The sequence below is a fragment of the Garra rufa genome, chromosome 6 (assembly GCF_049309525.1).
Source record: "Garra rufa chromosome 6, GarRuf1.0, whole genome shotgun sequence".
Lineage (NCBI taxonomy): Eukaryota > Metazoa > Chordata > Actinopteri > Cypriniformes > Cyprinidae > Garra > Garra rufa.
This window is the reverse complement of record NC_133366.1, coordinates 29,042,318-29,058,991: the sequence shown is the minus strand read 5'-3', so window position 1 is coordinate 29,058,991 and position 16,674 is coordinate 29,042,318. Positions and strand designations below refer to the sequence as shown.

The following is a 16,674-nucleotide window of genomic DNA, read 5'->3' as shown; positions in this document are numbered from 1 at the left end:
AAACCATTCCATGATGCCATTCTTTTTACCAGTGTAACAAGTACATCGGGTGTTTTGGAAAGTGTTCTTGGTTCTGGTTGACTTACTTGATGCAGGCTAACAATCCTTTAACTGATTTGAATAACATGAATGTATTAGTGTGTTATGTGTTTAAAGATCAGCATCTATATAGGTTAAAGAGATGGGTCTTTAATCTAGATCAGTGGTTCTCAACCTTTTTTACTGCAAAAGAGAGCTGCCACCTATTGATGATGTTAGATTTTTATTTAAAGTATATTTTACTGTTTAGATGCAGATTCTGTGCCACCTCTGCATTGCAAACAAATTTTGTTAATACTGATTTCATTTGATTAGTAACAGCCTTGTAGTGTCTTACTATTTTAATGTATTAAATTTAAGAATTTGACAAAGATGATGCATGCATTTAATTAGATTTTGGAAAAAAAATTGCCTTATAAAGGTAAAAATGGCCATAAATTTATGGCCGTTAATTTCTGTTACTGCTGCAAACTAAACAGAACTGAGAATATGAAGAAAATCAAGCTCTTTGGGAGTCTGCTGTCCACGGCAGTCCTAAACCTTTCAAAGTATCAGCCCAATAACGTACTCATCTAATCATCATCAACAATATTTTCTGGAATTTTGAGAGATTTTTTTTTTTATCAATATCGCACACCCCTAATATATTTTAGTCGTTTCTCTTTTGGGGTTGGAAAGAAATTTTAGTGAGTTCCCTTTTTTTTTTTTTTTTTAAATCGATAAATGATTACAGTGATCTTTTTATATATGCATTCAGCCACATCTCTACTTAAGACATTAGACTTTTGTCTTGCAGCATATTTTTTTGTTTGTCACGCATGTGTTTTTATATGAATCCCTCGCCTGTATTGTGCTAGATCTATATCTCAAATTTAGCTATATATTTGGAAAATCTGCTTTCTCTTCTTATGCTCCTTAGGTTTTGAATTAATGGCAGAATGTATTTCCAATACATTCTCAGTACATTTCTCAAACTGTATTTCCACCCTTGAATACCTTTTAAATGTCTTTTGCAAACTTTTTTTTTTTTTTTTACTAGAGACTAGTAATTGATTTTCTTGACATTTCTTTATTTCGTGACTGTATAAAAGTATTTGTAATGGTTTTATGATTTGTGTAATGTGAAACTTTGTGCTGGCAAAATAAACGAAATAATAATAGTTCAACAATAGCTGGGCTTTTACCTTCCTTTATTTTCTCTTGCCAGGCTCACTACATTAAGGCTGCAGCGTTTGGGAGTGCTGGCCGTAATGAAGAGGCTCTTCAAGAGTATTTCTACTGTTTGGCTCTGAAATCTGACTGGATCACCGTAAAACTGGAGGCCCAAAAAGTACATTAATATTTATTTTGGAATATCTAAAGCTATATATCAAAGGCTTGTGTGGTAGATCCGTCACATGAAGGTTTTTCTTCTGATTGTGAATGTTAAGTTTAAAGCTTAAAACCCTTCGTTTTTTTATTTTATTTAGAAATTTATAATTATATAATTTAAAACCTTTTTCTGTGTATTTACAGATCCTGAGTCATATGTTCTCTTCGGTCTTTGTGAATGATGATCTGGCCACATCCATGCAGCCCCTTCCAGCTGGACCCTCCTCTCGTATCAAACCTTCATCCCTTCTCGGCTCTCTTCACTCCTCTCTTCCTAGAGATGGAGCCAAAGCAGGCTGCTCCAAGGTTACTGTGCTCAGCAATTTAAACAATTGCACAGATTTGCAACAATGAAGTTATTGTCACATTGACTTTGCAAAATAATTTTAGATTCATAGCATGGGATCATAGCACCATCAAATCTAAAACAGTTTGTGTGTGTGTTTATGCATGTGTGTGTTAGGAACCAACACTCAGTTGCAGCAAGTTCAAAGATGGGAACTCTTCTATTTTACAAAGACCTGAAAATGTAAACTCTGTTGGCCTCTCTTCACTTTTTGTTCAACCTGTCCTAAAAAGGAAATGGACAGAAGATGCCAAGGCCTTTGAGCCACCCAGTAAACAACTTAAAGAAGGTATGTGGTTTAAAACCAAAATGTATCCATTTTGAAATGATAGATAATTACTTGCAACAAGTATTGTGAAGGAATAATTATCGCAGCTGGTTGTACAAACTTTTTTGTTTCTGTTTACTTGCTTCGTTTCCAGATATGGCATCTTCATGTAAAACTCTCCCTACTTCTGGGGAGAGGCAAGTTCCATCACATCTTTTGGACAGTGCAGACTTTGAATGTTCTCTCTGCATGAGGTAATACTAAATTCTCTCTTTGAAAATAACACTTTACTTTGTAGGTATCTAAATCCTCCTAACTAATGTATTATTCCAGACTGTTTTATGAGCCTGTCACCACACCCTGTGGACACACATTCTGCCTCAAGTGTTTGGAGCGCTGCTTGGACCACAACCCTAACTGTCCCCTGTGCAAGGAGAACCTTTCTGAGGTAAATCTAAATAACACTTGCTAAACCATCTACACACATAAAGGCCAACAGCAGGCTTGTATGTTTTTGCCTTTGCCTTTTTGTCTTTTTTTATTACTCTAAATACTCTAAATATGAAGCTAAAAAAAGAACCAAGAACAGTGTTATATATTTTGCTGACTTGTGTACTTACAATATCCCAAACGTTTCAAAGAATGTTTACATCGAGAGAAATGACATATTAAAGCCAAGGGACTGGCCACTAGTTGAAATTGCTATGCGTTTTATTAGACAGATGATGAACGTAGCATTATAACAACTTTAAACACACTCAAATGTGTCTAGTATGACAAATCAGTGCTGCTTTTCCCCACATATGCATAAACGGAAGAAACGGAAGCTGTCGACTGTGGCATAATAAAAGCTCTGCTGCTTTTGAGCCTTGTATTGCGCTTATCCTTCATTAGCAATTGCTCCAGCATCCTCATTTTCTTTTTCACAGCTTTCAGCCCCACCCTGCTTCATAATAAAGTGACCTTAATAATTCTTTAATATATTAGCTCATCCATGGACATGATTTCTGCCCGAGTCCAATCGGATAGCATGGGCTATGGGGATAAAGATGGCAACTCCCATGATTCCACGCTCATTCACAGCATCATCAAACTATGCCTTTGTTTTTGTTTTTGTTTGTTTTAAATATGTGCCCTCTAGCGGTCAAAACACACATATTGTGGCAAATTAACGTGTTAAATCGTCAGCCCTGATATATAGGAATGACAGATAAAGGCTGTAATATTAAAAGTTTTCCACAGGATAAGAAAATCAATGTATGGCTCATAGATTAGCATTGGTGAAAATGGTTCAGTAGTTTCAAATGCTTTGAGAAATGCATAGAAATTAATTTGTTGGACCATGGGGCATTAAAACATCTCCTCAGTTTAATATAAATAAATAAATAAATCTGTGATCTGTAATTATGAATCTTAAAATGTTGCCCTAATGTTTATATATTAAAATGAAATTAAAAACACATTTGTCAAGTTGCCAGACATGCCTGAATACAGTATATTGCTGTCCAATGAAAAAGAATAGATGACAATATATGTCTCTAAATGCATTAAATTATACTTTTATAAAAAGACACTTGAAGTTTTTCAGTGTCTCTTGTTGTTTGGGGCAACTGCCTGTCCAGACTTAGAATTGGCATTCGACCTGCTTTTTATTTTTATTTTTTATTTATTTATTTATTTATTTTTAATAAAGATGCTGATCTCGTTTAGTACAGAGTGCTGACAGTGATATAGCATAGACTATACAAACGATAGAAACCTTAAAAAAAAAGCTAATTTTGAGTACTTGCATGAAAGTGATCACACACCTGTGAATAATGCTGTTTTATCATGCAATAATGTTACTATATAGCCCAACCTTTATGCATGTATTGCAGTTTATAAGAATGTATACTATATAGCCCAACCTTTATGCATGTATTGCAGTTTATAAGAAAACTAGCAAAACAGTTTAATTAGTTATTAGTCATTTAGGAGATACTTTCTTATCCAAAGTGCATGTCTTTCTTTTCTGCAGAATCTGGCGACTAGAGCGTACAGCAAAACTCTTCTAATAGAAGAATTATTGCAGCGCTACTTTTCTGAAGAGCTGGCAGAAAGGCGAAAAGTACATGAAGAAGAGATGAAAGAATTGTCAAAGTAAGTTTAGATATAATGTTTTTCCTAACACTTTTCTGGTCTTTGCTGTACCATGTCTACACACACCTAGGTTTTGACTATTTCTCAGAGGCTGGTATCTTTGTTATACCCTGAACAATTAATAATTTTTCATCTGTATAATAATTGTTCCCCATTGGTTGTCAGGACGGAAGTATTGTCTCTTGTTCATGTGTACACATTGCATTTTTATATTCTTCTTGTTTCAGCTTGAACCAGGAAGTGCCCATCTTTGTTTGCACTATGGCATTTCCTACCATTCCCTGCCCACTGCATGTTTTTGAGCCTAGATACAGGCTTATGATTCGCAGATCTATGGAAACGGGAACCAAACAGTTTGGCATGTGCATTGCTGATGAACTAAAAGGGTAAGAGGCCTTGAATCAATTAAAAGTGTGGGTCTACAGGGTAATCTGTTTAGTATTGCATTTCAAAAGGTTAATACATATAGTAACTGGTAAGAATTTCACTAAAGAAAACAATGCAACAGCTGCTTCTAATTCAGTTCATTCTTCAATCCCTGCCAGCATAAAGTTATGGTTTTCAAGTTAATAGACTAAACTCTTTTTGTTTACTGCAACAACAAATTTGATGGCATGATGCCAAAATTGATCTGAGGATGCATTTCTGCAATGTTTTGGCGCATGGATACATAATTGATGATTATGATTTTATAACTATTTTGCTTAAAATCATATACAGTGTTAAATTTACCATTTCTTTTACAGTTTGTATGCTCGGTAATTGCTTCTTGCAGCAATTATTATTATTAGGGGCCAAGCACCGAATCTCTCATTTCTTCTTTCGCTCTTGAGTTTATGGCAGCCCATAGAACCGTTTGCGGGAAAGATGTGAAATTTGGCACACTGATAGAGGACATCTTAACATTAACCACAGCAAATTTGGAGTCGCTAACTCAAACTCTCTAGCGCCATGACTTGTCCAACATTTCACAAATTTTATGCTAATAATTTTGAACCGTAAGACAGAATCAAAATTAGTTGTTTTTTTCCTCAGAATCCTTGGCTCATACAGAGTCAAATGGACACCAAAATTTCAAAATTGTAAGTTTTAGGTGTGTTTTTTTTTTTTTTTTTTTTTTTTTCCCAGTTTTTTTTTTTTTTTTTTTTTGTTTGTTTGTTTGGAAAACTCACTTTTTCGGACTCATCCTAGATTGTTTGTCTGATTTTCCTAGTGGTAAGGAGATATGAAAATGGCTATTTTTGCTTATAACTTCTGAATGGTTTGGCCACTAATCATTAGATTTGGAGGAGCGTTCATCCGATTTTCACCAAAATCGACTCATATCATCTTCAGACTGTGCTGACAAAAAGTTATGGATTTCATGTTGATAGATGAAAGCGCCACTACAGATTTTAGGCTTGATGCCAAAATGACTCTGAGGCTTTATCTTTGCAAAGCTTTGACATAATGACACCACATCGGTTTGATAACAGCGCCATTTGTTGGTCAAATGTGATAAGCCATGAAATCATATTACGAGCAGTTTTACATTTACTTTTGTCATTTTTACTAAAATCATCTTAAATAGCAGTTGGCCTGGTGCTCCATGGCACGCTTAGCTCCTCATTTTCCCTTTGGTGTGCTTGGCCCCGTAATTGCTGCTTGCAGCTGTATTTTTTATATTGTTATTATCATATGCTATCATTTCCCATGTGTTCAATTGCTTTGAGACATGGCTGTAATGCCTCCTGATGTTACTGTGTCTGTGGCAGATCCTTGCAGACACCCCACTCATGCAGTAACAAGGTCATGCTTACAGCACAAAAATACTCACGGGAGCTTACAAAAACACAAAGTAAAAATTTCAAAGTGATTACAATTTTAGTTTTTGCATTTCATAGTTCACATTTCATAGAATCTTAAAGTCTACATCTACAGAAGTGACTCACTCACACTGTGCATTAAGGCCCCAATATGTTTTAAGTGAAATGGAAGTCTTTGTGGAAATCTTTTAAGGTAAACCTAACTTCACCAATTTAGTCAAAAGATGCTAAAAGGCACAAAAATGCCTGAAAAGACTACAAAAAATCCTTCCTTTAAATCTTATTGTAAGCCCTAAAGCATGTTGCAAGTGACACTTCCCTATGATCATGACTCACAATAAGTCACATCTATGCCTTTATCAAACATGCATCAGTCAACGTATGTGAAAAATACATCCATCAGTCAATGTATGCGAAAAATTATAACATGCTTTGCATTTCCTTTTTTTTAAAGTTTACTACCTTGCCTCTGCCAAACCATTCAGTATCATAAATACATAGCAATATCATAAATCCATTACCATCCTTAATTTCTTGGAATTATGTTGACTCAGTTTGGCGGTGATCGCATTAATCCTCTGGGAGCAGAGCATATGACATGCAGTTCAAAAGTTATTCAGCTCGATGAGATCTATGTGTGTAGTGTGTTTAGTGCATATGCTTTCACTGCTTTGGACCCTAATTAAAAAGAAATATTAATGTGTCAATGAAGTGCATATTATCTTTACATGGAGTTACAGCTGAGGTGTGTGTTTTTTTTTTTTTTTTATAAACAGGTTTGCAGACCACGGCTGTATGTTGGAGGTGAGGGATGTCAAGTTTTTTCCTGATGGACGCTCTGTGGTGGACACCATAGGCATTGCTCGTTTTAAAGTGCTCAGTCATGGCCAGAGAGATGGATACCACACAGCCAAGATTGAGTATTTGGAGGATAAGAAGGTATAGATACATTTTTTTTTTTTGCATTTAATGACAGCAAAGGTCCAAATCCAAAAATGGAATATTGTGTGTGTGAGAAATAGAAACAAAATCACCAGTCTTCCACACTGACCATATATATATGCATGTGTGTTCAGGTTGAAGGAGAGGAGTTAACAGAGCTTCTGAAGTTGCATGACTCTGTGCATGATCAGGCCTTGGGCTGGTTCACCTCCCTTAAAGATGATATGAAGAACCAAATCATCAGCCACTTTGGGCAGCTGCCTGTCAGAGACTCTGACCCACAGGTGAATGTTTTGAACAAATCATTTTTACATTTGTCCTAAATCACTGTTCATAGTAATCTTACCTCCAACCTGTCTGCTGCATATCACACTAGTATTTAATTTTTATTTTTAAATTCTTGTAGTTTGCCTTAGGCAAGGTTAATGTTGCCATTTTTAAAATAACAGGCTAATCTAATACTTTCAATGCTAATGTTTGATTGTGTGTTTTTTTTTTTTTTTTTTTTTTTGTGTGTTTTTTTTTTTTAGGGTAATCCCAATGGTCCTGCGTGGTGTTGGTGGCTGTTGGCTGTGTTGCCACTGGAAAACAAAGCACAGCTGACCATCCTCGCCATGAATGCTCTTAAGGATCGGCTGATTGCCATCCGCAGGGTCCTCATTTTTGTAACTCGCAAGCGCCCTCGGTGATAATGCTATGAGAGAGATCATCACTAATGGCCTACATTAGGACGTTTTCATTTAGTTCAGGAGCAGTCAAACCGTTTACCAGTTTAACAGTAGCAACAAACATTGAAACAGTGGAAACTTTGTTTTTTTTCTCAAGCACCTTCGGTCCTTTGAAAATACCACCACTGTTTTGTGCCTAGATGGTGTGTATGATTGACCAAATGCTTCCCATGGGCTAGCAAATATCAATACTGGCCATATATTGTGTGTTAGTGAAAAAAAAAATCCATGTGCTTCAGTTTGGAAACGGGCAGTCACCTTGTTTTCTTATTGTAAAAGATGATTCAAGTTAAAGATTAATTTGACTTAATATTACATGTACTGTTACCCTGGTTTCTCTATATAAACTCAGAAATTGCAATGATCTGTTGATGTCCATTTAATTTTCACCCATGGGGTTTAAAATGCCGCACTCTCCAACTTTGAATACAGCCTTAATGATTAGTAACAACCTGGTTTTTATATATAAAGAGTTTGTGATTTGTCTTGAATTGAATCTTAATTGGGGAAAAAAAATTTTAAACAATCAGAATGAGTAAATTGTAAACTTGAGCCAAATTGTGTGAAGTCCTGCTGTTTAAATGAGCACCATTTTTATGCGTGACGTGTAATATACATGTAGAGTGCAATGTGTGGATGGGTGGCTTATGCCTATATAATAATCTTTATAGACTATAGGAAGCCTTTGAACATTCACACTCATTTTCTTCTCATTGTTCTTGTCTCTGTGATGTGCATGTCTTGTGTATGTCCGTTATCTACCTTTTCTTGTGCAAATTACTACTTAAATGCTGCATTTTTGATGTAAATTTGTAAATCAATATGAAATAAAACATATTTTATATTTTAAAGCAAACAATGTTTGTTTCTTTGTGCCTTTTCAAAGCCATCAATTGAATAGGTCAGAGAAGTCTAGGACAGTCATTACAATGTTCTCTAAAGGATGTAACTTGTGCTATAATGTTAATCATAGATGTCCCTGTCATTTATGCCATGTTAAGAATTGAAGTCATATTAGTTTTTCTTTCATAATGTTTCACATTTAAAATAATTCCATTTTGAATTCCGATGTATTTGGAAAGCACTTAAAGCTTTTTTTTTTTTTTTTTGTTTCTTGTATATGTATATATATGTATGTGTGTGTGTGTGTGTGTGTGTGTGTGTGTGTGTGTGTATGTATATGTGTGTATATATATATATATATATATACACACACACACATATGTATGTATGTATGTGTGTGTATATATTCTTTCAAGATGGCGCCGCGAATGGCAGCCTCTGTGCTTTGCTCTCCAGTTGTTTGTTTTAGTGTTTTTGTTCGTATTTCCTGTTTTCCTGATCAGTTTTACCACGGATGAACTGCTGAACATTCAGAACACACCACATAATATCCTACCGGTTTTTGACTATTCGGACGTTTTGCTGAACATAGTAGTTGGCGGAGCAGCAGCGCTGAGACCAGGGGCGGACTGGGACAAAATTTCAGGCTGGGAAATCTCACACTCATCCAGGCCATCCCAAAAACCCAAATTCTGAAACCATGGACAATAAAAAAAAGTATAATCCACTGGCTGGTGCCATGCAAAATAATTAAAGATTATCTCTTGAAATTCCATTTACCTTTTTATAAAAATGTAAGTATTACATTAGGACCATGTGCTATTATTTTATCTTGCCTAAATGTCAAAACTGTTGGCCTACAATAATAGCTACATCTTGAATATATCTTTAGTAAAATCCTAATGCTGAATTTTTTTTTTTTTTTTGCATTATCAGGGCCATGCAGAGACCTTTAAAGGGGCAGGTGCTCAAAGTATAAAAAGGGCATCTGAAACAAGGCATTAAAGAGCCCCTAGGGTCCATCACCTCATTGTAGGCATCCAGTTACTTATGTAACAAGTAACAATGTCATTAATAAGACAAATTATGCATTATTTGAAGTTTAAATTGCGTTTCAGGACTCAAACAACAGAATCAGTAATATTTTTTTCACATTGTATTGTATTGTACAATTTGTATTGTATTGTAAGATTGTAGACAACAGGCTTTACTGCAGAGTATAGAAATAAAACAAACATATTAAGGAAGGAATTTTATTTCACTATTTAAAATATTTTAAATATCAATTTAAGGCAAATTGTGACCCTTTTTAAGAGCCGCAGAAGTAAAATGAACGGTATGAGTAGGATTTGACAATGTACGGTAGAATATTAAGGCATAAAATGGCATGATTTATAATTCAGATACAGCTTCACACAAAACAAAACAAAATATCTTATACAATGGAATTTCAGCCTTTATACCATTAAAAGGGATAAATCGAGTTTATCATTTATTATATTTATTTAAAATTTATTTATTTGTTTAGATTCTTAGAAGGCACATTAACTTCTTTCACATTTACAACTCTGTTTGCTGCATAACAACGTAGGTCGATAATTGCAATAATTTGACCATAAAGAGCTGAAAAAATGTGGAAAAGAAAAAGTCATTCTCTGTCACAAGGGGGCGCTTTAAGAGTGCTGAAATTTTAAGGTTTCCCTAGTAACGGCTGTATACAAATCAGCATTAACGCTGTTTATCAGGCAATAAATGAAAATGACAACGACATGTTTCTGAGGACAGTCGGTTCCCTTCAGATACATTCATATAATGACATCAGTGCCGCGTTTTGACTTTTAAACCTACAGCATGCATATTTATTCAATGACTAACAAATAAAGGTCGCCACAACGTCCCCTGAATGGCATCTGCGAACGTCCCCTGGACGTCATCGTGTAGGGTTTTTTGGACGTCATGGGGACGTCGCCAGATCGTTCGCGGGACGTTCGCGGAACGTTCTGAGGACCCAACGGGGACGTTCGCAGGACGTGCCACGGAGGTTCGCAGGACGTTTATTAAACATTGTGAGGACCTATAGGTAACGTTCTCTGCAGGTCAATTTAACATCCTTTGTAAACATGTCATTAGTCAAATTGAACTACCCAAGGAATAAACACACAAGAGTGAGTGAGAGTGAGTGTGAGAGTGAGTGTGAGAGTGTGTGTGTGTGTGTGTGTGTGTGTGTGTGTGTGTGTGTGTGTGTGTGTGTCTGTCGTGTGTTCCAGCTGTTGCGTGTTAATTCTCCAGGTCCGCACTTTACACGAAAGTGGCAGCTATGCATATCGCTGTTTGTTTATGTAGCGTTTACATTTCAATCACTGTAAACTTAAGCCTTATTATTTAAAAATAACAATAGTGTCATTATATAAACTTGTTAAAAAACACCTCTGACTGACACACTCGAAGCACACACACTGATCGCTTAGACAACACACAGAAATACAATGTTTCAAAAAATCTGTCTTTGCGTGTAATCCCCTGAATGGCGCCTGCGGATGTCCCCTGGACGTCTTTGTGTAGGGTTCTTTAAACGTTGAAAGGATGTGATGAAGGATGTTCACAGAACCTCTAGGAAACGCAAACAATGCCTTGATTTTTTTTTTTTTTTTTTTTTTTGTGCGTGTTGAAAAGGATTTACTACTAATGCTACACAACAGCCCAAAAAAGACATAAATGATTTATCTACTCATATTATAATTTAAATATTTTGTATATACACAATACACAGCATACATAAAATATAATATTATACTGTACAGTATATCACTAAAAATGGGAGAATCTCAGCTTAAATGTACCATAGTCAGGGTAATTATGGTTCAAATGTGTTCCGGTTTTAAATATTGCAATTTCCCAAAAAACATAATTTTCTGAATCTAAAATATGAAATAGCCTTAGTCAATCAATATTAATGATATCAAGGTTATATATTTACAGAATGTTCTTTACAATATATATATATATATGATGATTTGATGTAGAAAAAAAGGTCACATATTGTACATACATTCACACATACACACCCTACAGAACTGTGGACATTTTTTAAATTACTTTTTCGAATTGCCTGAAAAACCACCTCATGCGAGCGTAAAAACTTTTTTGCGATATATGGGAGTTTTTCCACAATTGACACGTTTCCATTTCAATTTTAATCTGCACAATTTAAAGGGTAATGGAAACCCCAATTTATTGATAAGTGTTTAGTGACTTCCTCACCCCTTTTAAGACAGTATTCAAAAGCGGCTTTATACATACGGTCCCTGTTCTTGAGTCCAGTTTGGTTTTCTTTTTGTTTGCATGTCTTACTGGCTGTCTTAAGGCTGTTTATATGCATATTCACTAACTTTATGAGAAGCACACATGTAAGAGGCTGACAATTAGCTGACAATTAACATATACTTGTTTATACTTGTTGACACTTAGCCTGCATTTTAAAATCTTAATTTAAATGTGGCAATACTTTTTGTATCTTAAATACATATTTCTATATGGCATTCAGAACCCTGAGAATGTTTGCTTGTACTGGTTTCTGATTGTGGCTTTGTGTGTATTTATGTGGCCCCCTTTTGGCAGTAATATGTCTGTTCACTGGTGCACACATTCTCACTTTCTTCTCATTCAAGACTTTACCAGGGGCCGTTTCAATAAGAGGGTTCAAATGAAAGAATGAGGTATTTAAACATTGCTTACACTTTAAAAATGGGGAGGAGACTGGAAGAAACTCTGGGTTTAACAAAGAAAACCTGCTCATGACCAGGTTAGGTTCACAGTAACTGACTCTGAGTACAAGTTACCTCTCTTTCAGAAACTTGCTTGACTTACCCTGCTTTCTCAGGTTTGACAAACCTCCCATTCTGAAATGGAAAACCCAGAGTTTCCCTCATTTCAGGGTTGACATACTCAAGAGTTTTCACTTAACCTCCTTTCTGAAACTGGCCCCAGATGAGTATGCACCGACTGGCAGCTGTTGACAACAGTGATGTGTTGCCATTTTCAAAGAAGCTTATTACATGGATAATGATTTGTTTGTGGATGTTCACATTTAAATTTTAGTGTTTATATATATATATTTAAAGGGAACCCCACTAAGTACTTTTTTCATAAACACATTTCCCCAAACAAAACCTTTATGAATTTAACAAATGAGAATAAATGCCTGGGGTTCCCACAGCCAGTTAGTTCTCAGCAGTTAATAAACATCTAAACTGAGGCAGTAATTACAGTTACAACTTGGCAAGAAAAAAATTGTAGCATCTTGATAATTTCTAAGTATAATTTAAAATAAGAATAAAGACTAAAAGCCCAACCCAATTCTAACACACAAAGCATAAAAAGTAGATGAAAAAAGCAGCAATTTCTTCTTTGTCCATCACTCTACAGATTTTAATTTGCTCAATGGCCATCTGGGAACTGGATCAGCGTTAATGCTGACTATACTTACTGGCAAATTGCCTTGCTAAGGGCTCAGCGATCGGCTCAACTGCATAGGAACTGATCAAGAAGAATGAAATGGGTGTGACCTGTAAGAACTATATACCCCCACTGACTGGGCTGCATTCCACTTCACTTGTAAACATACACTAATGAACTTCCCCAAGCACTTCCCCTCTAGGGAATCCCCTCCATTATTTTTTAAGTGTGATCCACTTTGTCAAACAGAGCAAGGACATTTATATGGACAGACCCTTAAGGGAGCAAGTTGACTCATATGTCACAGCAGATCACATTTATTGCCATCCCACAGTGTATATGAATCCATTTAAAATTTAACAACATAATACTTACAGCTACTTTATGTTGTATTATATGTCAGACAGAGAAGTGCAAATCTGCAGAGTATAAACTAAGCTATCTGGCTGTTTGGTATCTGTATAGGCTACAATGCTTGAACGTGAGCTACAACAGACAATAGTGGTCATTATAAAATAGTTTAAACAACATACATTATAATGTAATTGTGTAAGAATTGCAGGACCAGATTTCTCATGACAGCTGGTTTACTGATTCACAGCAAAGAGCAGTGCAAATCGAGTAAACTAACCTGAGTAAGGATTTCTTGGAAGATTGTCTGTTTAAAATGACTTGTTGCTTTATTCAAGTCTATCAACCATAAAAAGACAATTTTGACACTAATAATTAAATGAAGCAAAGTGTATGGTTCCCTCAACAAGATATAAAGCAGACACGTTTGCATTTATCAATAAATTTAACAATAAATATTATTAATAATATAAATATTGCTGTATAAACTCAAGTTTTTAAAAGCTAACTATTCAGTGAGTCAAGCTGCACTATCCGTAGGTTCCATTTGTTGGCCGCATGAGGGTGTCTCAAAAATAAAACTACATAATTCCGACTCGATTTCGAGGGAGGATCCAATTTCTCAGGACAGCGACTTCCTGTGTTTAACTCTAGAAAGTAAGATCCACTTTAGTGAATCAATGAATCGGTTCGTTTTTGTGACGTTTCAGTGAAACGGTTCACAAACTGACCCACCTATTCTTTTGAGGTATCAAAAGTCAATGCCTACAGCATTTTACTTTCATTTTGTTGATAAGGTTGAGTCCGTGGCTGTGTTGTTTTTATTGCCAAAATTGTTAACATCTGTTAGCAGTATTATTACCAATATTATTATTATTACTAAATGCACATCAGTAATGTTGAATATGAACACTATTAATTTGAATTATTAACAATATGACAAAATGGTTGCCACGTCACTGTTTAAATACAAAACAAAGTATTGTTACAGTGGAATGATTTAGAAACGGTTTGTGATCGGTTCCACCGAGTCCTAAAAAAAGAACCGTTTAAAATGATTCACTGGCGAATCGGACATCTCTGCAGGGCACAGGGAGCTACTGCTCGAATCCCCTCCAACTCAACATGAATTAACAGCGTGTGTCCTACACTAGAGAAATGTTGCTATAGTAAACAAAACGGACACAGATGTGTAGTCACGGCTGACGGTGTACATCGGAGTGAAAAGTATTGTTATAGCAAATATTATTTATACAAATGAAAAATGGCGAACGACTCTCCAGCGAAAAGTCTAGTAGACATAGACCTTTCTTCACTACGGGTGAGTAGCCTGTTACCGACATTAGCTTGTTTTCATTATGTTTTGCAGTAGATACCGATTATTTCAGAATCCACGAACGCATCGTAGGCTTTGTTTAAGCGAGAGAAAGCGTTAATATCATAATATATATTTATGTGGAATGTGGAATGGCCATCGTTTAAGAGTTTCGATCTTTCCTTTGTCTGAACTCCACTAGCATGGGTGTTAAATACACAGCCAGGAGAGCTTTATTGTTAAATCCATTGTTTGTTTTGCTTTAATTTACATTGACATAGTTTCGCAGTTTTTATTCTTACCTTTTGTTTCTTTCAAGGACCCAGCCGGGATTTTTGAACTGGTCGAAGTGGTTGGAAATGGCACATATGGTCAAGTGTACAAGGTCAGTTTTTAGATCTAATTTTAAATTAATACTTTTTTTTTTTTTCAAAAAGGTGTAATTGTATTGAAAAGGAACGCTAAAACGTGTTCTTCCAAGCTTAGGGCTGGTTTAAGAAAATAGTATGGAGTGGTCGAGCACACTTGTGGGAGCTGCAACTTCTTTGTCCATGATTTTGCTTTGCACATGTGTTTGGGATGAGAGGTTTTCAGAGTTTACGCGAGTACTTAAAAAGTGTTCAATTCCGTTTAAAAAAAGACCGTTTCACAGTCTTCAGTATTTTAAACGGTATAAGTTACACTTAGCATCAAGATCTCTTAATTTTGCAGCTGAAAAACAGGAATCCTAATACTGGGGAAAAAAAAAAAAAAAAAAACATTTTTAAACTTTAAAAGGCTATGGTTGAATTATATTTATTATAAACGCTACACGTTCCACGGTCTTGTGTTTTTAGTATGGCTGCAGTCTGGAGACCTCAGAGTGGGAGGGACTTACGCCGCAAGTAGGCTGGGCTCGCAAATGGGCAGGGCTCGTGCGCTGTAAATAACTTCAGTTTTTGGGGTGTACTAGAATATGTTAGCTTAATTGTTCCAAAAACAAAACACGTTTTACAGTTATTGCAGCACCTCTCTTCCCAGTCTGTCTCAAATGCACTGCTTAGTTCCTGTTGCGATAAAAATACTGAAATTAGTTATCTGGACCAGAACATTGGCGAACCACTTAGAGCGTGATCTAAAGATGTCAGCCCCCTTACCATAAAAGCAAGTTTCCTTGGCTCATTTGTAAATATTAATGATGGCATCAATTTTGCCATACCAATTTGAGTCGATTCAGACCCTTTTACGAACAATGTTTACAAACAAGAGGATCATGCAGAAGGGGTTTTGGAACCAGGGTAGGTCTCTTCACCATAGCAACAACACACTACTAAAGCTGCTCTTCTTCTTCATCTTCTCCAGCGCTGCTCAACCAGGCCTCACCTGTGGGTGGAGATTATTTAAAAGAGTGACACTGTGTCTTCATAATATCCAGAAGAAGCGTGCTGTAGTCTGAACGAGATGTTTATTCTTTGAAATGACTTTGAGCTTTGTAACCCTGCAGATCTTTTTTGTTAAAACAGCAACATTACACTAACTAAAGTTAAAAAAGTGAAAATAGGACCGGACCCCTTTAAAAACATTAAATACTTAAGCATGTGGCTGAATATTACTTTTAAAATTCAACTTATAACTAAAGTCTAATGTTATTTCAGGCATTCTGATTTCTTTACACTGTAAAAGTGTTGGATTCTCAAGCTAAACATGGGCAAAAGAAAAAAGGGGCCTATGACGGAGTATTTCTGTGCCAAATACACTCCTATAGGGTTCGTATATGTTTCAGAAAGGTCTTTTTTAATATGGCCCTGTATAACGCCATAAAGGGCGTAAATCTCTGGTTGATGTGTGCGGGATGCGGGAAAATAAAATGATTCACAGGACTCTTGCAAAATAGAAATATCTAAACATAAAATATCTAAAAACTATTTTTTTTATTCATCTATTGAAGAACAAGAACAACTAGTATAACATTAATATGATTAGCAAGCGCAAGAATAGGCAATTTCGATTTAAAACCTGTTTGCAGTGTGAGCAATGTAGCCATCTGTTGATTTCTGGAATGCATCAGCCAATCAGACATGTTTAAGTTAGAA

At 35.7% G+C, this 16,674-nt stretch overlaps 2 protein-coding genes across 5 annotated transcripts in view; both read left to right on the top strand.

Annotated features, from left to right (window-relative positions):
- Positions 1-8,497, top strand: part of lonrf2 (LON peptidase N-terminal domain and ring finger 2) — a 33,819-nt gene extending 25,322 nt beyond the window's left edge. For both annotated transcript variants that reach the window (XM_073841994.1, XM_073841993.1), the window contains 10 exons: positions 1,247-1,369; positions 1,555-1,716; positions 1,874-2,045; positions 2,179-2,278; positions 2,358-2,472; positions 4,042-4,163; positions 4,391-4,549; positions 6,745-6,907; positions 7,045-7,194; positions 7,441-8,497. In XM_073841994.1, coding sequence (XP_073698095.1) covers positions 1,247-1,369; positions 1,555-1,716; positions 1,874-2,045; positions 2,179-2,278; positions 2,358-2,472; positions 4,042-4,163; positions 4,391-4,549; positions 6,745-6,907; positions 7,045-7,194; positions 7,441-7,599 — 1,425 coding nt within the window. In that variant the 3' untranslated portion in view covers positions 7,600-8,497. The remainder of the gene's footprint in view (positions 1-1,246; positions 1,370-1,554; positions 1,717-1,873; positions 2,046-2,178; positions 2,279-2,357; positions 2,473-4,041; positions 4,164-4,390; positions 4,550-6,744; positions 6,908-7,044; positions 7,195-7,440) is intronic.
- Positions 8,498-14,375: 5,878 nt separating this feature from the next.
- LOC141336439 (mitogen-activated protein kinase kinase kinase kinase 4-like) overlaps positions 14,376-16,674 on the top strand; it is a 97,829-nt gene continuing 95,530 nt past the window's right edge. For all 3 annotated transcript variants that reach the window (XM_073842079.1, XM_073842078.1, XM_073842080.1), the window contains exons 1-2: positions 14,376-14,608; positions 14,922-14,987. In XM_073842079.1, the coding sequence (XP_073698180.1) occupies positions 14,552-14,608; positions 14,922-14,987 (123 nt within the window). In that variant the 5' untranslated portion in view covers positions 14,376-14,551. The remainder of the gene's footprint in view (positions 14,609-14,921; positions 14,988-16,674) is intronic.